This window comes from Parus major, chromosome 1A (genome assembly GCF_001522545.3).
Source record: "Parus major isolate Abel chromosome 1A, Parus_major1.1, whole genome shotgun sequence".
In the NCBI taxonomy this organism is placed as follows: domain Eukaryota; kingdom Metazoa; phylum Chordata; class Aves; order Passeriformes; family Paridae; genus Parus; species Parus major.
The window spans coordinates 28,821,965-28,847,132 of record NC_031773.1 but is presented as its reverse complement, the minus strand read 5'-3'; the positions used below and the strand labels follow the sequence as shown (position 1 = coordinate 28,847,132).

At 35.1% G+C, this 25,168-nt stretch overlaps 1 protein-coding gene across 4 annotated transcripts in view; it reads right to left on the bottom strand.

Moving 5' to 3' along the window:
- Nucleotides 1–25,168, bottom strand: part of ARID2 (AT-rich interaction domain 2) — a 94,143-nt gene that overhangs the window by 33,532 nt on the left and 35,443 nt on the right. The window contains exons 2-6 of one of the 4 annotated variants that reach the window (XM_033514192.1): nucleotides 18,714–18,801; nucleotides 15,526–15,570; nucleotides 6,162–6,295; nucleotides 5,196–5,414; nucleotides 2,305–2,372 (exon numbers count right to left, since the gene is read on the bottom strand). In XM_033514192.1, the coding sequence (XP_033370083.1) occupies nucleotides 2,305–2,372; nucleotides 5,196–5,414; nucleotides 6,162–6,295; nucleotides 15,526–15,570; nucleotides 18,714–18,745 (498 nt within the window). In that variant the 5' untranslated portion in view covers nucleotides 18,746–18,801. Of the gene's footprint in view, nucleotides 1–2,304; nucleotides 2,373–5,195; nucleotides 5,415–6,161; nucleotides 6,296–15,525; nucleotides 15,693–18,713; nucleotides 18,802–25,168 lie in introns of those variants that run through there. The other 3 variants (XM_015628326.3, XM_033514191.1, XM_015628322.1) reach the window with 3 other exon arrangements.

Below are 25,168 nucleotides of genomic sequence, written 5' to 3'. Positions count from 1 at the left end.
CAAGATGACTGGCTAAATGCCAGCTGTTCCAATCCTTAAGTAAGGACACACAGTCATTACAACTAACTAGACATTTAAGCTTATTGGCAGCACCAGGAAAAATCAAGAGTGGAGAATGTGACAAATTAACACAGCTGTGAGAGATAATAGCAGGCTCAACTTAAATAATACTCAAATTTGGACAATTAATGGAACAGATTCACTGACTAGTAAAACCATTTGATTCAATTAAGAAGTAAGTTTGTAAAAAGTGAGAAAATACGTCCTGATCCAGGTAAGATAATGAAAAATACAAATTGTCCGAACAGTTTTATATAATGCAGTAAGGACTGGGGAGAAGGGAAAGTAAAAGAGAAAAGAAATTGATTCCTTTCAAGTTTATAATAAAGAAATACACTGTTTTTCATTTTCACCTTCAACTGACACAGCAGTGATACTGGAGGACACAACTAGCACCAAAATGAACAAACAAACAAAAAATTTAAAAATTATAATATGAATGGTGAAAGGAGTAACTTACTTAATAGCCATTATTTTTTCTTAAAAAAGCAAAAGCACGTTTAAAGAAAACCCCAAAACAAACACCAAAACCAGACACACAATCTCTATGCTGACAACCAAGTATCTTTCTCCTACACAGGAGAGAGTTTTGACACAACCACAGCTGCAATACAAAATAAACTACTTCCAGTAGTAAGGTCAAACAAATGCTTGCAGCGAAAAGCTCTGAAAAATCTGAATTCTTGGCATTACAGATACTTTTACATCTGATGTTAAGTTTTTCACATGCTTTCTGACTATTTCTGACATGATGTCAGCAGTATTTCACTACAGAGTGGTACTATATATGTTGTAATGTCCAAAAATACATCTTGGAGAGCATCCAAGATTTTTATTAGTAAACCTTACTGCAGTTACAGTGGTTCTACTTTAAAGTTTGCTAAAACATTTATGAGAACCACCTGCCCTTATAACAATTACTTAAATTTATATAATTAAGGAATATGTAATAAATTAGAATACAGTATAATTTTAGATGTTTACAGATCTAGGCATGGTGCTTGTTGCTGCTATAGATCAGCGACAGTCTGTGACAGCTTAGGGTGAAGTCAACACAGAAGTGCTAAGTGCTTCAAAAAAACAAACAAACAAACCAACCCACAACCTACAGTATTCTGGACATATTTTTTCAGTGAAAAAGGGAAATTTTGAAGATTATGAAACATTAATTTTTACACTTAAGTTTGAGACATTCGTATTACATTTTCAAGTCCACAGACTCACAAATATGAGAGCTTAGCTTTCTTTACGTTTACTTTGGAAGTTTTGATTAGGGAATCTATACATTGGTATTTCAACAATACTTATCAATTAACTAAAACTACTATGGTCTAGCTTGTTCCCAAACTGAGTTACATAAAAATAAAACAAAAGATAAATGGAGAAAGCTCCCAACAAATATTTTTCTGTAATACTGGTAAGATATTTCAGGATATGAAACAATTATGGAATTGAGCAGAAACCTGGCTTTATAAGGAACTCTGAAGACTAACTCTTCACATTTTTCTTTAATAAAAAGCATAAGGTATCCAAATATATTTTAATCTAGCTTTCTTTTGTTTTAGCCACCTAAATTGTTACCTGTAATTCAATTCAAAGAAATTGCGTATCATAGTAAATACATTGAAAAATATCAAATCTCTTTCAGCTATAATTCATGCTCTTATTCATCTAAAAAAGTTCATCTAGAATAAATAACCATTTGTACAAAGAAACTTCAGTTCTATTTTTACTTCTTTTCACTGCTTCTACAGTAGCTCATGCCCTCTAGTGGAAAGATTAAAAAGCTTTATTCAAATAGTTTAACTGAAACAAATGTGCAACATTGCTAACCTATTAAAGTATTTCTCATATGCTTCTTATACAGTGGTATCCGTTTTTATAATTCAGAATGTTTCTTTACTGATCATTGCAGTTTAGAACAAAATCCAAAACAGCACTGTTGCCTCCTGGTAAACACATTGCCCAATATTCCTTTTCTTCACACATATTTAATGTCCTTATAAAAAGAAACATGGAAACCTTTGTTCATTCTCCTATACTGTTTTTTTCTTAATACACTTCTTCCTACTTATCCAAACATTTAAGACAATGGTGACATAGTTTCCTATTATATTTAAACCAAAGGAATGAAGCTAAGATTAATTTTAAGGACATGTGCTAGTGTATCTTAGAATTTTCAATATTTTTAAAGGATTTAAAACCATATGCAGTAAAAAATTACTTTCGTAATTTTTGAATTACCTTAACAAAATCTCTATCAGTTTTCTCCTTCCACTCTTCTCCAAATACAGCAGAAAATGATCCTAAAGCTTTAAGCACAAAAAGCATAATTTAGTAAAATAAAAAAATGAACATTTTTTATAATCCATAAACTAAATTAAGATTCAAGAGCACTATAGACTCTTCTAGTGTTTCCTTTTGATCTTAAAAAATACTGCATAAACCAGCTGAAATGTCAATTGTCATTGAATTAATAGCTATTGCAGTTTTACAGTATAAATTGGGAGTAAGGAGGCATAAAGAAAGCGCTAGTTTGGGAATCCTGTAAGAAAAAACCTCAGGGGAAACTTTTCCAGAGCTCTTTTCCAAGAGTCAAGATGACTGCTCTATTTTCACCTTCACATCAAGAACTGTCTTCCATGCACAGTGTAAGCACAAACACTACTGCAGTAGTTAAACAAATTCCCATTTATGTTTTTTAAAAAACTTAACGGTAGTAAGATTTTGACAGCATTTAATTCAAACTCAGTATTTAACCAAGACCAGTAATGGATGTTTTTGGCTGTTTGATGGTTTGATGGAGACACTACCACAGCTTCTGTAATCATCACTCCTTGAAAGCAGCTAAGACTCAGTCAAACTGATTCAAATGCTGAGTCAATCCAAAAATAAAATCTGTCTTGCAATAGTTCTGTAATGAATAACACATTTAAGTTAAACATTTTGGCTCATCATGTTTTCTTATTTTGTAAAAAGTGCTACAAATCTCAATTCCAAGATCACATCATCTTTCAATTCACAGAATACAAACCAAGGCTTTATACAGCTCTCCAAGCTGAATATACTATATAACCCCCAAACCCCTGGGGCTGCCCCCTGATCTGCAATCCAACTGTCATCTTGAAGTTTAGGAGGGGACAGGACGGAAGCTAATGACATATTTTACCTAAAAACACTGGATTATAAATAATAACAATTACAAAATTTTAATTATAGACAAGAAAAATTTAAAATCCGTATTAAATGAAGTTGATCAGCTATTTTTTATTGCCACCTGAAATTATTGTGATAGTATTTTCATAATGCCTGAATTTACTAATTAGAGAATTCATTTAATCATGAAACCTGACAGATTTATCTTTATTATTTATACTGTAAGACCATGTAAGTATTTCAAATTGAAGTTTCATGCTTCAAAAATAAATAAACATACCCTTGCTGTTTCTTTCCCCCATTTGTCCCAATTAGTCCTCCTAACGCTGCTAAGACATTTCCCTGGATTTATCCAGAAAAAGACATAATCATGTAATATAAAAATGAAGTTACTCCCAGGGAATGAAAAGAGTGAGTTCATTACATGCTCATCATTCCTCTCAGCTTCACCTCAAATATTTTTCAAAAAACACAAATACAGACGAGCTATGGAATAAATCTGTTCTTCAAGTTAAGAACTCCAGAAAACACTGGAGTTTTCTACTACAACATTCAAAAAACTCCTCAAATAGCCATGTAACACTCAAATTATTTGCAAATTCCTAAATCAACAAAAGTTTCATCAAAAGAACAGGGGAGTGATGGTAACCTCAAAAATCTAGAGAGCAAGCATTCTGGAATCATATGGAGGACTTGTTTCGCTTTAGCTTCCTTTCAAATATTTTCCTTTTTAAGTTCTTGTGACTGGACTAGATGCAAACACTAAATGATCAAGGTCTAACCATATCTGAAGGACACTGAAAAATGTACAAATTAAAAGAGCAAGAGAGAAGCTGGAGGACTAATGCAATACTGGGGGGGAAGGGGGAAGCTACAAATGATTGATCAATTAATCAATGATTAAAAAAACCAACTAAACCATATACAGGGTCTAACACTGGTTCTTCCCTAGAATTTTAAAACAGAACCTTTAACATACTATACTGTGTTTATGCTTACACATGCAAAGTAGATTTATTCTCAAACAAATATGATCATCAGTATTATCAGACTTCATTATGCTTGGCTGAAAAGGCTCATTTGAGCAATTTTTTAGAGCTAATTTCTGAATTTCAGTATTAAAAAACCCAAAAAACCAAGAAACCAATCACAAAACCAAAAAACCCAACAATATAAACAAACCAACCAATCACAAACAAACAAAAGCAAAACAAACAAACAAACCCCCAAACAAACAAACCAAAAAACCACCAAACAACCAAAAAGCCCCAGCACATAAACCTGGTAAATACTTCCTCCTCCTCACCCTAAGATAAAAGCTATGCTGTTATGATTTTACAATGGTTTAGGTTAACTTATGTTTTGTTCCTCTCTTGACAGGAAGATATTAACAAGGAGTAATTAGGCATGGAGGCATTTTTTTCACAATGAAAAAATCAGAAGAATCAACTCTCTTTTGAAATTTATGTGTTAACACATTAAGTAATTCTGAAAATCAGGTTTAGATTTTTCTCCCTTGAATTTTATATTCTGAATTTCACTACAGTTAAATGCGTAGTGAAGTATCAGCACAAAAATGTTAGCAAGTCACTGTTTTCAGTATACCTTTTCTTAATTTTTAAATCTGCAACTGCCATTAAAAAAGAATTATGGAAAGTCAGCATGGTCCTACAAACTCAAAAGGAAACAGTAATATACTACAAGCAGACGGAAATTCAGTGCTGTAAATTCAGGATCTTGAACAATTTAATTTTACTATCAAAAAACTAATTCTTACATTTCACTAAACCATTAAATACATTTTTTAATTACCTAACTTAAAAGGTATTTGTAACATTTGATAAAACCTGTAATTGTTGACAAGGTAAAGAGAAAAAATAGATACATTACCATGAAGTAAATTATTACCATTTTAATTATCATGAGTTGTGAAAGATGCTACAACAGCATCTTTCTGTTGCAAAAATGTATATACTTACTGTCATCAAACACCCCAGCATTTGCAAGCAGTAAAGTGATGATTTTAGGGTCCTTTTCAAGCTGCATAACATGCTTGCTTTCATTTGAAAGAAGAGTACACACATTAATTGCAAAGTCCACTTCATTTGGGAGTCCAGATAACAGTGAAAGCACCAACTTATTATAGTCATTTGGTGAGTTTAAGTCCATAGACAGCCCATAGCTTTGACGAAGATAATCTAAATTAAAAAAAAACACATTTTCAGCTACACTCATTAATCTTGAAACAATACATTAAGCAATGTTTTCATAAGTAAGAATTTTGAAAAAGTTTGTTTATAAATTATTGCAGATTTTAGCAAGTTTTTATAGGATTCAACATATTTTTTGTCCGGCCAAAAAGTGGAACCCATTCCACTTTGTTGTGTACCTTTTTTAGTTAGGTACCACTTCCTCTGACACCTCCAGAACACAATACTACAGTATATTCTCCCAAAGAAAAGCTTACAAAACACAAGCTTTAATTAAAGCAGAATGGAATTGTAATACAATTTGAAGTGAATTCCTACACAACAAATTACATGTCTGTTCCACAAAGTCCACCAGCTTCTAATTTAAAGCTTAACTAATTGTAGGCTCAATTCAGGTATTTGTGGAGAAAATGAGAGATTGAAAGAAACACACTGTGAATTTTCAAGATATTTTTTTTCAAGACAAGTAACTACACAGCTCTACTAATTAGCAAGGATAATATCTGTAAAGAAGAGAAACAGCTTATGGATTTTAATATTTGTTTTGATGTGGTTCATAGTGGAAAGATTTATGAGTATATTAAACTAATCATTTGAGAGTCCTATAGATTTGATAGTTTTAATAATATTTAAATTTATCTACACACTATTTCTGTAGCCTATCAAAAAAAAACCAAAACAAAACAAAAATGCATAGGCACGAAGAAAACAGCACTTTTACCCTCAAGAATTTACCTGACACGCTGTGTTGCTGGTAGTTATAGGAAGTTGGAATTGCACCAATAGGAAGTTGTGGCTTTGGATTTCCTGGTTGTACCTCATCATCCTCCTCCCCAAAATGATGGACTTTTTCATACTTTTCTAGATAACTGAAATAAAATTATAAAGAAAGTGTGTTTAGTACAGCTAAATCTTTCATTCCAAAAGCAGAACTGCCAAAGGAAGCAATCTGTAGAAAAATGGAGATTTACTGGAAACAATAATCAGACAGATAAAAAACAAAACCTGAGTCAGACTGGCAACAGGTGACAGAGAAAGTGTAGATTTGTGTAATTACTGCTTTAGATACCAAATTTTTCACATTTTTCAACAATAATATTTTGATAAATTGCAACGAATTGCGCCCCTTTGTGACTAATCCTGTTTTTTCCCCAAATTACGTCTTTCTGCCCAAAATAACTCTGCAGGTGAAAGCATCATAAAAACTACTCTCTGCACATTACCAATACATATACCAAGGTCAAGTCCAGAAAAATACTTATTTATTTTTGCCTTGTTTAAAGAGAAACTGTATACTGGGTCCTAACAGCTACACAAGACTAAGAGAATTCAGGGATATCAAAAGCAGCAATTCAGGATCAGAACTTGAGAGCCATAGCTGCATCTAATAACTACTGAAAATCCCTTTGAACCCCTTAAGAAAAATAAAGCTGATATACTGTACAAAGAATGGACCTTCTGCACAGAAGTTATATGTACAAAAAGTAAACAGCCAAGCAGCTTGGTAAATTAATTATCTCAACGACAGTTAATTTAGCACTAAAAATGTTAACTTTCAGAACTTTCTACACTCCAATATATAAAACCAATTTAAAATATTCACTGTAGCCCTAACTGTACAGTGATACGTAGTTGAAAACCCTTCCCAAATTTAAGTCAAGTTCAAAGCTGCCTAAATTTATAGATTTTAATTGTACTGAAAAATGACAATACCAAGTCAATGAAATCATTAAAAAATTGTAAAATCAGAAAATAATTTAAAACATCTATAGTTCTCTTTCAATATGCTAAATATTTCCTATATGAGTAAGCTTTTGTACCATTTTTATCAGTAGACACTGAAATAATTAACTCATGGTAAATAAGAAAGATTTTAAAGAAACAGTATTCTGAGGAATATTTCACATTCATTAAATTAGTAATTATTTGATGAAGTGAGGTATCAATGACCATACCATAACCATACCTTTAACGAGTCAGAAAACACATTTTTTCTTAAGAAAAGGGCGCATTTCAGAAGAAAGGAAAGATATCAGAGCTAGAAAGGCAAATCATGCTGTACTGTATGTATCACATGCAAATACCATTCATGTCTGACTAGAGTTCAGGATATTCTAAGTGCTACATGAACCACTGCCACACCCCCTCCTTATTACATAAACTCTTGAGTAAGTTAAGGAGTCAGCAAAAATCTTCCCTGCACAATCATTTGCTTTTAGGGATTTTTAAAGGACTAAAAATTACACTTAAATATGGTTGCTTTTATCTTTAAACTAAAAATCCTCATTTATATGAGTTAAGTGTATGTATCTGCCAAGAAAGTAAAACCTTCTAAAATTGTTTATAACTTTTAAAAAAAGTCACAGCTCAACACTGTCCTAAAACCTAAATCCTAAATTTCCTCTTCCCATACATTTCCTTACCCTTTTATCCACTTCTTTCCTTTAGTTTACATCTTGTATGCAGATGAATCAAATCTATAATCCAATCAATATTAATTAACAGAGCCTGTCCACTTATGGTCAAGACCAAAAGGAGCAGTTCAAAGACAGCCTGATCTTCCCTCTTTCTGTCCAATCACTCACTCTTCCAAGAGCTCATACAGAAAAGTATGAGGATTCTACATTGGCTTTCCAGTCATTTTTCAAACAGAGGGGTCAGATGAATACTAGATCTGGTGCAGAGGAAAACAGCAGATTCCTATAGACATGGATGCCACATGTATCATTTCTATACTGCCAGAAGCTACACTGCTGTAGCTTGTATAATAAACACTGGGGCTAGAGCTAATTTCCTCATATTTGTTGGTTTGAGTCAAAGCTTGAGCTTAAAACAGTTTCATTATTGTAAGAAAATTTCATAAAAACATTTAATAAGATGAATAAAAATCCCTATACAGAAACATGTATGGTACTCAAAATACAATCTGCGAATTATTGTGGATTTGTCCATTCCACCAAGACTGAATAGCTACTTAAGCACTTAAAAAAAAGCTGTATATATCATAAAATAATTTGTGTTGTTTCATAGTGTTATATGGAACATATATACTTAACCTTATGCTTTTTATTAAAGCCGTGTCCCAACCAAGCTCAACAATATGAATATCCTAGATGTTCTCCTCTGGTAAAATCTACTTTATTTAAATGTGTTAAAACAGTTCCACTGAACACAGAAAATCTCAAAGTTCAAAAATCTACTTCCTTTCTTCCCTCTCTGAAAAAGATTTTGGTATATATTAAAACACCTATGCAAACTAAAATGGTCATCATTTGTTCAGTGTTGACAACTGCCACAAAGTTTTCACTAATGTCTTATTAAGCATTTCACAGAAAATTGGGATTCAAATTACCTTTAAGTGAGGAATTCATTTTTCCCTTTGCCAATGCATGGATCAACTTCACTTTACTAAATTCTGAGCTCTTTATGTTGTTACTCAATTTACTGAGGTTCCACCACTTCAGAGAACAATCTTCCTTTCTTATCTCACCCCAAACTATCAAGTTTGCCAAGGAAAAGTCAAAATGAAACAAAATAAAGTCCTCAACAATCCCAAACCATCAGTTACTAAGGCTAAACCCCACCTTCCTCTCATCCCAAAAAAACCCAAACCTCAAACCAAATAGAATTCCCCACCTCTAACACTATTGGAGAACAGTAATTCCCCACCTCTAACACATCTCTTTAACAGCACTGTAATACTAAATTTCAACTATAATAACTAGATGGTAATAGATTCTTCAGTACCATTCTTTTATGCTACGTAAGTACCAACTGTTTACAGACAGCTGTACAACCTCAATCCTCCAAACATTCCTTTTGTTTCCTGCAGAGAAAATGCATGACCTGGAATTTCAGTGTACAGAAGAAGCTGATTTGCAAATTAGCTTGTACATGAGCTTTACTAGTCTTAATTCTAATCTCAACAGTCTGGCATACAGCTACTATGCAAACAGCAGAACTGTTTAGCATAAACACATGTCTTGCTCTAAAAATACAAGAAATTTAAAAATCATAAACAGAGCTCTTTTAGTACTTAAAACCAGTTGTGCAAATGCTCATATGTGATAAAAAAGTTGCAAAGGCTAATTTCATGTTTCAAAATAACTTGGATCTGTAGTTATAGGTTAGAAAGGTATACTTTGATCACAGAAAAAGGTTTTTAGGAATTCAGAATGCTTCCTTTATTTCACAAAGTCACAGGTATACAACAGCAACAATCTTCTAAACTTGTCTTTTGCTTTCAATACCAACTGAACAATTACGTACCGGCAAAGACGCAGCTAGTATGTTGTCTTCGGTTGCAGTGCAAGACGTAAACAAAAGTATGTATTCTATTACCACCTGTTAAAAGCAGGCAGCAGAGTTTTCTTTATCTCTTCCATGACCCATCCTCCCTCCAGGGGGATATCTTCTGTTAATGGGCCATTGAGTCTCACTGAAGGACTGATAAAATGACATCATCCCATTGTGAGATGCTCCACCCAGGGGGAGGAGCCAAGCATTCCTACCTGGATATAATCTGAGACTTGGAACACCACAGCAGCCTTTCTCCACTGGCTTCCCAGAGGAGAGACCAGACCCATCTATACCACCACTGGACCTTCAGTGGAAAAGTACGGCCTTCTACAGCATCACTGCTTCAGCAGAACCACATCTGTCTCTCCAGGAGGACTGCAGCCACCATTTAATCAGACTGCTACCAACACCTTGACCAACAGGGTGTCAGGCTGTGTTCTGACTCTGTCAGGTTTTTTTGAACTACCACATTTTATTTTTAATTTTCCTATTATGTTGTAGGTTTTTTTAAAAAATTTATACATACTAGTAAAGAACCCTACTCCCATATCTTTGCCTGAGAGGCCTTTAATTTCAAAAATATAATAATTTGGAGGGATGGGGATTTACATTTTCTGTTTCAAGGGAGGGTCCTGCCTTCCTTAGCAGACACCTGTTTTTTCAAACCAAGACTTATGTACAAAAAAGAATTAAAGCAACTAACTAAATGAAAGACCAGAATTAAACTACATATGAAACAAATGTATATGTTTAAATAAAGTCTTATAAAAAGCCCATTTATTAAGTACTATGTTGAAGTCCTGGTGAAGATGGAGGAATAAGGAAAACTGCCTTCTGTACACATGTGTAAAGATGCTTCACACTGTTAGCATGGCACCCTGAACTGGTGTGTTACCCACTGGACACATGAACCAAAATAATCAAGAAACTGAAATGCAATGAAACCCATTTACAGCCACTTCTGGCCTTTCAGCTTGGATCACTCCTCTGTTGAGACATTTAACTTAAATTAAATAAAGAAATAAATGGAACAATAAATCAATTTTAAAAAAAGCTACAAACCCCAAACAAAACCAACACCCCCACCAATCCCCCAAAACAACAAAAAACACACAAACACACACCTCTGGTGAATAGCCAGAACATCAGGATATGCCAAGTATTGAAAAATAGGAAAACAGATGGGCAACCAGAGATAGACGTGCAGACTGCCTACTTTCTGAAGAGCAAGTGACTTCAATGTTTTCTGAAAACTTGATTACTTTAAAGATCTCTTGATTTGGAAACCAAAACATCATTTCTCTTTGAAAATCAAATTAACATTTTACATATTCTGTTCCTCTGACAGCAATAAGTCACTTTTTTCCATTCAATTCTGTGACAAAAAAGTTCTACGAAGATGAGTAGTATTTTTGTCCATGAAAAAATATTATTTAGTAACTACACAGGTTTTTATCAGCCTAGTGATCTTTAGGCTTTCAGGTATTTGGGAAAAAAAAAAAAAAAAAAAGAAGCCTACGCTAGGTACATCTAGGTATATCTACAATAGCCCTGATGGGCTTAGAGTATACTAGAAACTGGTTCATATAACAGTATAAAACATCTGGCTCATTTTTACCAGGACACAATAAATGTGCAGAATATATATCAAGCAAATGTCTGGCAAAACACGACATGTGCAGACATGAACTATCGGTTCCCTACTCATCTTTGTATTCAGATGAAGAGCAAGCAGGTACCATTTCTACAACAGCTCTCCACCTCACCTTTCTTGAAACTATCTTTCTACACAGCATTACTAGTGGAGGACTGACAACATAACCTTGTACCATTTCTGTTTGCCTGAACACCGCCCATTATGATGCAAGACAGACAAGCTCTTCCTGCTCATTCACTTGTACTCCCTCTCCCTCTTTGCAATACTGTTAACAACAACATCCTAGATAATAATTAGACAAAATCCTGACTGTAAGAAGGATTTCACACTATTGAATATTCCAATTTGTATTACCTTAAGTGAGAATCATTGCATGTAGTCTCTCTTTGCCCCTAATTCAACATGACTCTTGCTCTACACTCCAGGACTAAGGAACTCACAAACTTGTGGTGCCAATCAAAAGCTGCAACCTTTTCAAAAATATACCATCTTTATCAGAAAATCCATTGCAGTCCTATAGCTTGAATCTGTGCCTGGTACAGTTACTTGAAAATCCAATCAATTTACGAAGCCTAATAGCAGGCAGTATTTTAATCCCATAGAAGGCTGTTTCTCAGCAGGGCCAAAGCATTTAAACTTGTGTGCTACTGCTGGCACACAAAGTAGAGACTGGTGCCACACACTGCAATGAAACTCCTGCTTAGAACTTAACAAAGCTGTTGCTGCAGCTGCCCCAAATAATGTACCACTCATTTACTCATCTCATAGCTGTTCACTTACTAAATTCCTGTCCCAAGAATTATTCTAAGTAGTTACTGAAAATGGCAAACACAACAACCTGCTACAAGGCTCTGCTTAAACTTTTAGTGTACATCAACAAACTGCCTCAAATTTGATTTAATGTCTGAGTGCTTTGCCAGTGTCATCAGCAATCTTTTGGTGTTGTTTTTCTGGGTTTTTTCCCCTCGGCCCTGGGGGCACCACAAATTCCAATTCAACAGTTAAACCAAATTAATGTCAGAACTGATGCTTGCAGCAAAATCCTTCAAAAACATTTGCATTTTCCATCTTCACCTCATCTATCTCAGAACCTATCTTACATAAGGCTTCCAGTGAAACACTGCACACGTGATTCTCAACATTATTTGTTTGATTTCTGGTTTATTGTGACCATCTAATAGGACAGGCTGACAAATCAAGACTCTTAATGCTGTACTTGGCCAGCCTGCCAGATGAATACAATGTCCAATGGCTGTGCTTTTCAAACACCTGGCAGAGTGTCCCACAATGCATGCAGGATACTGTACCAACCAGCCTGTGCTGCCTGTTTGGAATCAGGTCCCATGTGGGCCAATCAGACCATACACAACATCCAGCCTCCACCCTGACAGATTCTGTTACACTTCAGGAGAATTCCGAGCAAACTCAGAAGGCCCTGTGAAGATTAAACAACCCAAGCCCCTTATACATAATCATATACAAACTATAATTGCATTTAAATATGTTAAACTTTTGTACCACATTTTGTAACACAAGACTACATGACAGATGGTCCAACTTACAGTTTGGTTGAAATTTGGTTGTAAAATTCTTATCCTACCAAGAAACCTTTGCAAACAGAGGAAACCCAAATATATGCCTTCATGAAGTTCTGAATCTTTTCTACGGCAATTTTCATTAATCTTTGGTGGAAGAGGTATAAAAGCTATGAGCATCAGCAACCCTCCAAGTTTCACTTTGTTAGACATTACAAGAAGAAAAAGTCTCAATGCTTCGAAGAAAAAATAAATAATTCAAGTCAATGAAAATACCTTGTTAGTATCTATAGGAACACCAAGAGGAAAGAAATTAAGACACTATTTTATGTTTTCATACTAATAATGCTCTAGCTTAGAAGGGAAATAATAAAAGATATGTGACAGCCAACTAAAGTGCTTATGCTGGAGTGCAGTTTCAGAAGACTGAGGCTGCTGGAGGATGACATCAATCTCTGAATAAAACCCCCAGCAATCCCAACAGATTCTAGATAAATACACAAGTATGTAAGCTTGTCTTAATTTATTTTTGAACTTTATTTAAATGGAATCTACTTATGATCCACAGCTGTGGTGCAAAATTCTACTTTACAATACTTTTACAGGACTAACTCTTCTACTGCATTCTCACTGCTTCCCAAAAATAATTCAAATCCAGCATCACCTCTTACAGGTTCAGTGGCTGCTTCATCAGACCTGCTGGGCTCCACATCCAGGAATATCTGAGCTGTACAATTACTAACAGTATTAATTCTCCAGTCTTTATCTTTTCAACAAAGGCAATTCCCAGACGTATTCCTCTTAGTAATACTACAGTCACTCTGTTTCCATCTAGGATGACAGCTCATCAAATCTCAAGTATAATTGCAGTCTGAGTTTAGCTCTTGAAGCAAAACATCAGAACCCTCTAGATTTGTTATTATCTCCATCACATTTTCACAAATTCTTGAAAAACCCCAAACTTAATCTATTTTGAGAAATAATCTACAGTACTGTCTAGATTTCTCCACAAGAGTAACTGAATGGCAAAGATACACTAATACAGACAGAACCACAAGTTAGGAACTCCTGTAGGCCCATGCAAGAAATTTTAACTAAGCATTGTGCAGGTGTGCCCATAGCACAGTCACAACATACTATTGCCCACACTAGCCACCTCATTGCAGACCATCACTGAAATCTCAAATACCAACACATTATGTAACCCACTATAACAATTTCAAGTATTCATGTATCCACTGCAAAGCTGGCAGCAATACAAATTAATGTCTCTACCCTGTAATATGTATTGTGACAGTAGTAATAAAATTTTCAACTAAATACAGCTTCTGACATAGCATTAGTTATAAATAGCATGTATTGTAAAGCAGTCTGCACAGAATGCAAAAACTTGCCTTCAGTGAACACTATATAGGTCACTAAGTGAAGTATCAAGGTAAATACTAAAATAAAAATAATTTGTCTCTGTGGATTCCTTCACAAACATATCCTAAGACTGGGTGGTGTTTCGCCAACAGATTTACTTATCTAAGTGTATTAAACAGGAGTGTGTATATACATATATATATATAATATAACACATACTTACTTTAATCAAAAATCAGAACAAAGTTATCATTCCTATACAATGTGGTAACTTAGAGCATATTTTAAAGATGGGGGTTTCCATTATGAAACAATGGCTTATATTTTGTCAAATACCAAAGCTAAAAATCTATTAAATACTCCCAAGATTAGAATCAAGCAAAAGCACGCTGAACATATTATAGACTTTGAACAACAGAGATTAATGACCACATATTCCAGAAGAATTTCCTGAGACAAGCAACAACAAATATGAAGACATTTTAATGCAAATACTCAGGTACATATTTCACATATATTGTGCATGAAGTTGTGTAACTTTCATAACCGTGAACATGAATAGCTGTTAAACTGGTCTATATAAGTAACCTACAAATATTTCATTACTCTATGAAGAAAACTACACATATTATAAACAAGTATAGCTTTATTTGACTATTACGTCTCTTATAACTTAACTATTATGAAATTTAAGTTGTGGAAATACTTTTTTGGTGTGTGGGTGTGCACAAAATACAAATACCTTTTTTTTTTTGTGTGGTAGCACAAAAGAAAACGAAGGAAGAAACACTTGCTAGAGCAACACAATCAGAGCACAAACTGAAGAGCTGTTCTCACTAGACAGAAAATTTCTACTACAGCAATTCTGTCTTAGGTCTTTTTCCCAAATTCAGGATGCAAGCTGGCCTTGTAGCACATATGATTAAGAAAGCGATTCCCTGTTTTTTTAGTTTTCACAGTTCCATTATCAAATATGCAAATAGAGCCAGTGTTTTTCCACAAGAACAGTTTACTTTCAGACTTTCAGGGACTTCATTACTGTTTTCAGAGAAACCTGACTAGGGGATTTTCTATGCAGGGAGCAAATTCTCTAATTTTGTGCTAAGCATTACACTGAAGTTATTTTCACAACAATAATTCCCTGAATTTATCCCATCAAGAATTCCCAGTTCTTTGACTTTCTCTCAAACCATTATAAATAACACAGCTCGCTACATTATCACAGATGGTAATAGCCACTTACCTTGTCTCGTCTATGCAGAATAAATTTATCCTACAAAGGCATAATCTGGAAAAATACCACAACATATGAACACATCCCATGCTTACAGTTACAATTACACACTTGCTCAGAACACTCAAACTGGAATCTGGCTCATCTGCAAAGACTTGCATACTCCTTTTCAACTGCAAATACTTAACTTGCACATTTTTTAAATTTAGGAATATTACACACTTTTCAAACTACATTAATAAGAAAAAATACTCTTTGAACTTAAGAAAATATTAGAATTATTAAAAATTTGTAACACATTTTTAAATATTTATTTTTTTAAAATAATTGAAAATATTAAAATTTTGTAACACCTCATTTGTGGATTTCACTGTAGGTACGCTAACAGAAATGCTGCTTATGGATATTAATCAAACACCACTGACAAAAAACATGTCAGCTGTTTCCAGAAGAAGGTGTGAAGTCCAGACTATGCACAGTCAAAATACTATCTTAATTATTGGAAAATGGCCTTTTCCCCCTGGCCTATTATTAAGCCATACTCTTTGCTACATTCTGGCAGTGCTTTGACAAGAAGGGCCAATAGGTTCCTGTAGAAAGCCTGGTAATTAGAAGGATATTATACAAGAGCACAATAATTGTAGATTTAAATCTCATGAAAACAGCAGCCTCGAAATAGCTTTTCTAGATTTTGGCAATTGCTCTAGCCACCATGGTAAACATTTCCACAATACTTCTTTCAGTGTTATTCAACAGTTATTAAAAAAAACCCAGAACCATAAAACATAGAATAAAAATACAGAATTTACTGATTCCTAATGTTTGTAGTTTGTTTCTTAAATTCATTGAATCTACAAGCATTTAGTAAAAACTTATTGCCATGCCATTTCTTCACCTCACAAAGCTATCTGTAATTTCACCATTACTTTCTGCACAGATTTGGCAACTTTAACAGTTGCAGTTTTCTGCCTTCAGCACAAACCAGTCTTTTTCTGCAATTAAATTTATTTACAATTTCTCTGCCAAACTATATTCCACGCTCTGATCACATAATCAGAGTACATGTACTAGTTTACATGTCCTTATTTATGTGGTAAATCAAACAAAAATATGGACATTCATTAATTTGTTGAACACTCTACCAGATAAATCAAATATTCATGGAAAAAAATAAGAATGGAATAAAAAAAAAAACTGAATAAGAGGGATTCTGGGATGTGCTGGATTCTGCACACTAAGAACATAAACTCTTTAAGGTCCAAGTAGAGTGGAAAAAGATGCCTTGGGAACGAGTACCTTCTTTGTCTCAAAATCCTCCCAGAAATCAGTTTGTAAAAACAAATGCAATTGGGCCTTCATAAAAACACTCAACCTAAAAATATGCTAAAATATGCTAAAAGTATGCTTCAAATAAATACAAACCTACCCACACAGAAAGTAAAATAATAATAATGACTATTTTTACACTTTCTGATCACCTAACAATATGCACTTATATGACTTGAAGAATCCCAGTGCATTCTGAGAATGCAGCCAAGTCCAAATTTAGAAACGATGATAAAGAGGTAACATATTGATTTAGCTGTCTAAAGTTGTAGAGGCTACACATCTATACCAGTAAAATCAACAGCGCTGTGAGCATTCCTGTGCATGGAAATGAACTGCCTGTACCACTAAACCATTAAAAAAGTGCCTGAAACAACTTCTGTCTAGGCCTATTAGCATTCTTTCAAGCAATCTGAAGGCATTCAGAGACCCATCCTTGGTAAGGGGACCACTCCCAGAAGTAACTTTGGATATAACTACCCCGTCTGGGGCTAGGACTATGGATGTGAGCCATGTTATGTCGATTAGCCTCAGACACACTTAATTCACTAATATAGATATAACCAGAGAATTACTGAATGCTACACAGATGGCCTCTAGCTTAACACTAATTCTGATAAAGCATGAGGAAAGCAGAATGACAGATCCTTCGAAAACTATTTTAGAATAACCAACACAATAATCATGAAGAATTTACAAGCATTTTCTTTTTGCTTTTTATAACTGTAATGTAAAGCCCTTAGAACTTACACAAAGATAAAAGAAAGACAACAAATGGGCATGATGAATACAGATAAAGCCCAGAGATCAGATTTCCTGTTGGAAAATATCCATCTCAGTCACTGAAGATAATCATTGCAAATTGCTTTAAAGGCAGAAGGAAGAGAATTTTGGAGTATTAGAATGTAAAAAAAAAATAAACCAACAGCTCTACTTTTAACAAATTATAAATCTAACAAATTACTCAACGAGAATGCTGTTGTGAAATACATAATAAAATCACTCAAACTTTAATCTTATATAAAACAGATACAGATACAGATACTAAAAATGTGTTGAGTATATTGGAAGAAAAATTGTTCTTTTATAGGAAGGCTAAAAAGAAAACACCTCAGTATCAACTGTATTCAGATATTAAGTACCAGAAAATGCCTGGAGTATGTACAGTCCCTGCTGGTGGTCTGGGGTTTAGAGGAGATAAAACCTGATCCTCCACTGTGGATTAACCAGCCTTTTCAAATACTGCGTAAACCCAGTAAGGCTTATTGTATTTCTAGTATTTTGAATGGAAATAACTTCTGGGAAGATAAATGCTGTGTAATTAATATACTCTGTACCTTTTCAAGAGACACAGGATAGGGACTTCTAAGACTGAAGAAAGTTCATTATGGAAAGCAACGAAGTCACATGGTGTTTGTATCAAGCAATATATGGGCAAGCAAACAAATATTTTCCTAAATAATCATCCAGATGTTATCCTTTCTTGCCTCAGAGCCTTCTACACTGTACATAAATTTGAATACTTCTAAAGGCTACCACTAGCCTGGCTTTGAGCAACTTGCTCTAATAAAAGATGTCCCTGACTATGGCAAGTGGGTATGTGTGCTATGGACTATATGGTCTTTAAAGCATTCTATGATTCTACATTATTACAGCATATAATGACTGGATTTTCTATCTATGTTTCCTCTACTTGTCCTTTTGACTTCTAGAGTGTATAATATCTCATTAAAACAATCAGGTTTTTTTAAAACCTAGCTATAAATTCAAAACTGTACTTCCACAAAAGAAGATACTTAAGTTTCCAGCTAAGACCAGCATATGGTGCTAATCTCTTTCTTTAAGTACTCAATATTCTGAAACCAGGCTACCTCAGTGTCACATTCTGAATCTCTGGATACATTCTGAAGATTCTTCTTCAGACCAGTGCAATCTTCTACGACGAGGCAGAGCTCATTTCTACAAAAGAGCAAACCTTCTCAGAAATAAATTTCAAACAAGAAACTAAAAATAAATCTTCTGTATTTCCTGCTCACATGTAACAGCCATGCTTTGCAACAGATGGGGAAGAGTAAATCCTTAAGTAGCATAGAAAGCATTAAGCCAGTGACAACATTCAATCCCCTGGAAACACTGTGACACAAGGAACAAACCACATAAAACATTTTCTTTAAGAACTACCTTAAGACGATCAGTGAACAGTTGAGTTTTAAATTGTTCGCTACTGTTTTATGAAGTTACCTAACAGTTGAAATAAACTGGCTGATATTGTACTGTCATCAACAATGTATTTACACAATTCCTTGTAAATACAAGTTAGCAGGCTGTAGAGGGAGCAGTACCTGCCAGCTGATGAGGGACAATGGTAATCCAGGACATCCTGAACTGCTGATGTCAGGTCCCAAAGTAGTTTAACAGTCATTTCTCCTAACAGTCTGAAATCCGTGTCTTATACAAGATGTGCTGCACTGAGTTGACCAATATGAATATGGAATAGAGCCCCTATCCAGTTTTTGCATCACTTGTGCAAGTTTCCCTCTGTCTTCACCACCAAATACGCAACTGAGCTTGTCTGGTAGTTTGGATGGTGTTGTTATGTTTATCGTGTCTTTGTTTTTTTATGGACCAGAGACTTCAATTCATACCCCAAGTAATCTGAATATTTCTTCTGGGTAGCTTCCTTTGGGAAAGATATGGAAAGCATTATTTTAAGTACTATTAAAAGTTTTAAGCTCCTGGGAGCAGAGGCATACCAGATGAATTACAACAAACTTATACAAGATAGACAAGCAACTAACTACATTTCTGGGCAGCTAGTTTTTATAACACATACATGATTTAAAAACAACATACTGTGTTCACTACAGAAAATAGACTGCTTTTAAAAAGAAAATATAAGTACCTTTAGAATTGTGTACATCAGGTTGCATTCTATAAACATAATTGCACAGTATTTTGTCATGCTATAGGAAGACATAAAAAGAATCTGAAAAGATGAAAAAAATTGAAGAAAGGGGTTTAAGGGGTAAAAACCAGTGAGATATCATGGAAGGAGGACACTGATTTAGGAGCTAAAGTGGAGACTGGGAGAACTCTAAACTCTCTCTTTAATGCACTAGGCTTATAACAAGGGTGAAAGAACACCCAGAAAACAAATCAGAATTAAATTTCCTGAAGTGAGAAAACTAATTAAAAAAAATTTAGGGAATCGGATCCTGCATGAGGATAAAGCACATGCCAGCCAAAGAGCAGAGGACAAGGAAAGCTTTGGGAACAATCTCCTCGTAGCGTGCACAGTGGCAGGGAAGGGAGGTCACACTGGCTGTTTGGCCGGCTGAAATGTACCTGACCCTGTCAGAAAGCACAGACAGAACTTTTCATATGGTACAGATTAAGAGGAGGTGAAGGAGAAATTAAATTACATTTACTTTCAAGGTAAACAGGGGAAGATTATAAATTTAACAGATGAAATGGAGGAGGCTAGAGAAAAAACCTGTTAATTTCCCTCCCAGCTGCTTAAGGTTACTATAAATGCATAACAGAATAGTCAGGTGAAGGTGAGCACCATATTTCTGGCTTCCTTCCCCAACCCTCTTAGTGATTGCTCTCTAAACATTAAGAGCTAGTTCTATTTCACTATAAAAATTGTGAAGAGAGGGAAAAGAAAATAAAACAAATAAACCAGCAGTAATATCAAAACCATGCTTTGGCATAGGCCAACCAATTTTGTATAGGTGATTCTGATTTTAAGTGGCATCTGTAAAAAGAGGACAATGATATGAAGTAATATACACAGGGCCTAAAAGAGCTACATACTGCTCAACTGGAGTAGCTTATTGGACATAAATCTATATGATAAAAATGTCTCATCAAATGAGCCTCCAAATCTTTTTAGGTTTGGAAAGCTACTAAAAAGACCGATAGCAAAAACTGAGGTTTACAATTACTCCAAGTAGCTTTAATCAAATCTCATGCCCTTCTAGACTATCAAATTTTGTAAAATCAAATGCATACAGCTTTACAAGTACCTTTTCAGCAGCAGTATCCCTGTAAGCAGTTGCTCATCTTTGCCAGGATTTCTGTCATGCCTTCACTCTCCCTGCAGTCTTCTGCCACGTGGCATCATAAGAATTTACACATTGAACATGATCAAGCTAAGAAACTTCTGATTTGTTTAAAACAATTACTAGGGAGCAATAGAACATCTGCCAGGATAGTCCCTCTATACTTCTTCCTCCCCCAGAAAAGGTGGGAGGAAGGCAAAAGGATTGTTGGAAACATTTCTTCAGCTTCCTGTCTATGATTACAAGATTGTTTTATCCTTGAGATGTTTTTTAAGTGAAATGACTGAAAAATTTCAAATGTAAAGACGATGAAAAGATATATCATTACAGGTTTGCAACTGCTGACCAAAATTAGGAAATGATAAAAGACAACTTCAGTAATTTCATGATGCAACATAAAACCCTGTTAGAGTTGTGATAACATCATCCCTGCACTGTTGCTGCCTATGGGATGAGCATGAGCAGTATGAAACAGTACATGAAGAGCCCTAAAACGGCTGTTGTTTTACTTTCAGCTATGTATACATCAAAATGATGCAATATTATGAAATATTGATATCCATTAAAAAACAAACAGGGAACATCAGAAAGGCAAATTTCAGTTGTTATTTTATTAAAGCATCAGTGAAACTAATTTTGTGAGGAAAAATCATGTCAAAAAAAAGCACAAGTAATAACTATACTTTTGACTAGAAGTGAAAGAAAGATGTAAAATATGGTATGCTATTGTAACATAGAGTCAAATGCAATTACTAGAGTGCTTCAAATTTGTCTGACCTCACACTGGGTAGGATAAAAAAAAGCCTATGACTAATAGCCTGTGGCTAATCTAGTACAAAGGGACTATGGCTAGCTAATTAGCCCTTTCACGAACAAAAAGATAAGGAATAACCTGAATTCTGTAAAAAGTTTTAATTACAAGCATGCCATAGAATTCAGTCCCCACCATGAAAGTAAACTGAGGATGTAATTTCTATATCATCCACATTTCTCCAAAGCATCAAACTTCTTTTTATCACCAGATCACTATCCCTAGAAACCCATGGAATTAGAAATCCAACAACTTCAGACTTGTCTATGCTGCAACCATATTAACCCTTTCTTAAGCAGAGTTTTAAACTGTGATATTTAGCAGGCATCAAGGTGTGATATAGCGTTAGGCACATTGCACCTTAACACACAGAAGTACACTTGTCAGATATTGACCTGAGTTTTATCCTTAGACTGAGCAAACTAACACAAGGTGCTGACAGACTTGTAGCTGCAGATAAAAATCAGCCAACTGAAGCCATCACCACCCAGCTGCTTGCCCCTCCCTGCTGACAAAGTGGCTGCTCTCAAAGGCATCTGATGCACCCCTGAATCAGCTGATGAATCACTGATGCTTTCAGCTGTGTATTTAGCTGTGTGAAGCACAGACAATTTTACCTGAAAACAGTTAGATGGCTCGAGAGCTTATTCATACGCACATGACATCACCATTTGGAAAGTGGGACAAATGTAACATAATACCTCATAACAGTAACAGCTTGAGCCAGATGATTTCTATTACTGTGTGGCTGCCAAAACCAATAGCCTCCACTATAGCTCAGAACAGGCCCTACCAGCACTCCTTCGAACACTGCAAGTGAAACAGTTAGGGTTTATGCAGACTACATGTTATACCACACATTCCTTGTGTGACCTTGTGGACTACTTAGTATACTACTACTTGAAAAGTTTTCTGAACAAGCATAAAACTAATTCATGAAATATCAACTGCAGAGAGAGTGCAGCCAGCTTGCCTTCTCCAGTTCCATCACTTAAAATTTCTACTACAGTTTTATCCTATGGAGTCAGGAAACAACAGATACAGCTGTCGTTTCTTACAAAGTTCCTTCCTTGAGCCAGAGGTTTTTCCAAACAGGAGGTGCCACAGCCTCGCAGGGGTGTCTGTACTCCTGCTGCACAGGCACAGCCTTCATCTGATCAGCCAGGCTGCCCACACAGTAATTAAAGTACACAGATGTGGAGGCAAAGCATGAGCTAATTCGGCACAGACTTCTTCTGTATCAACAAATTCAGGAGGGGGCAGGGTAGGAGCTCGTATTTTCCACCTTACCATGTCTGCAAATCTATACAAAGAGTTGCACCAGCAACCTACAGAGTAATGCGCCCTGGACAACGGCACTGGCAAGAGAGGGAGGAGGAGGAAGACAAGCCATCCAGCTTACAATTTTACAATTTGCACCATTATGTTCCAAGCTAAATTTTTCAAATAACATTAGGCAACACGTGCTTACGCTGGCTTTGGCTGTTACTGAGGGATGAAGAGTTGTTTTTGGTTTTAACTGTTTTGTTTTACTTTTTAATTGCCACAGCCACAATAATAGATTCAGCAAACATGCTTTAAAAAAAAATAAAAAATTAACCATCTATTTATTCCGATTGACCCTCACTTCTTGGGGCCTTATAAGGATCCCATTAACTGTTTTATTACAATACAACCAGCAAACACTGAAAATGGCAGAAATTTAAATAGCACATGAATAGAAATCAAGTTACATATCATCTTTAAACTGCTCTAAAAACACTTTATTTGGATTCAAGTAAAGGATTTAGACCTTAGGCTTTTCTTTAATGACACGGAAACCTTTAATTAGGTTTTCTAATGTATCACTATTTTAAGACACATCCCATACATAGACTGGCTTCTTTAATTAAAACCAAACCCCTAACACAGACTAGGAAACTATATCCATCACACAAATTACCAGATAGTTAAAATAAAGCTGTGACTCAATTTATTAACTAATCTTTAAAAAAATCCAAATAAACCCCACTGTTTTATTTTCAAAATAGTGATACCATTTATTATTGATAGCCAGAAATGCAGTATCTTCCCTAATGAAAAGGTGTTTAAGACATCAGTAGTTGACAAAGTTTGTCACATACTACACTTATAAAAACCCCAAATGCCCACAACCATAGTTTGAAACAGATAATTCATTACAAATACGGTCAAGTTATTCGATTAAACAATCAACAGGCAAACATTTCCTTAATTAGCTGTTCAGTGTTAAAAAAAGTCTTGATTATCTTTATGGCTCAAGCATAAATAAAAACCCAATTTGCAGAAATCTGTATGGAAGACCAACACTTCTTTTTCCCCCTCACTTTTTTTTAAAAAAAATTTGCTAAGACTGACAAATGTGGCTGATGGTAAATGAAGCAGATCTAACTGCAGCTGCTATACTGATACTTTCCCCTGGCAAAGCATTACCGCTCCCTCTGGTGTCCATCTGACCCTGTGCCAAGTTCTTTCCACACACCGGAAAACAATTCTTTTAAGGTGCATAGGTGTGCATACATGAGCAGAATGACATGGGAATGTGCATACAGAGAAGTTTCTTCCATGTATACTGACTGAAGCAGCTGAGTTTGGGGTCAGAAGGGCACTGAAGCTGGCACAGAGGAGTATATGACTGTAAGAGCCAGAAGTTACATCACATTATGCTGGCCCAGAACAGCAGCTCCTGTTACAGTAAGTTACACTTCCCAGACAGTCCAGCCTTACACACCATTGCCATCTTTCACCCTCACTCTCAGATGTGCTACACCATCCTACTACTGGTATACTACTGTATGACAACTGCTCTCCAATCAACCCCACTCACTGAAAACTCTAGCAATACCCTGCCTTTTCTTTCCTTCTTGGACTAGTTTCTTTTCCCCACATCAAATTTGATTAATAAACATCAAATCTTGGGGGAAGGGAGGCGGGGTAGTATAAAAATATGCCAAAGCCAGTGAAAAAGTAAGTGGTGGGAGTTTATAGCTAAGCACAGAAAGAAGCTGGCGCTCATTTTTTCACTACCAGTGATCCATTACATTACCTGAGCTGATTTGTGCGACTCTTTCCCAGATAAGAGTGTTATTTTACTTTCAATTATCTAAAAAATATCTTCAAATCAAGAATAACAGATGACTTATCTAGAAAATTTTACTGTTCCCTCTCATCACAGCAATGTCAATGATAGGAAGTTTGTTACTGGTTTTCAAGCAGTACTGAAAATCCGTAGTGATATGATGATACGATGTGATACAATATGATACAATATGATACCATATGATATGCTGGGTACAAGCATTATTTCAAAGACTCCAATTTTACATGCTGAAAACAGCACCATGCAGTCAAAACTAGGAATTATAACACTTCTTTATATGAACAGTAGCGTGACGTTTAAAATAGCAGATGTGACACTAAATACAGAAATAGT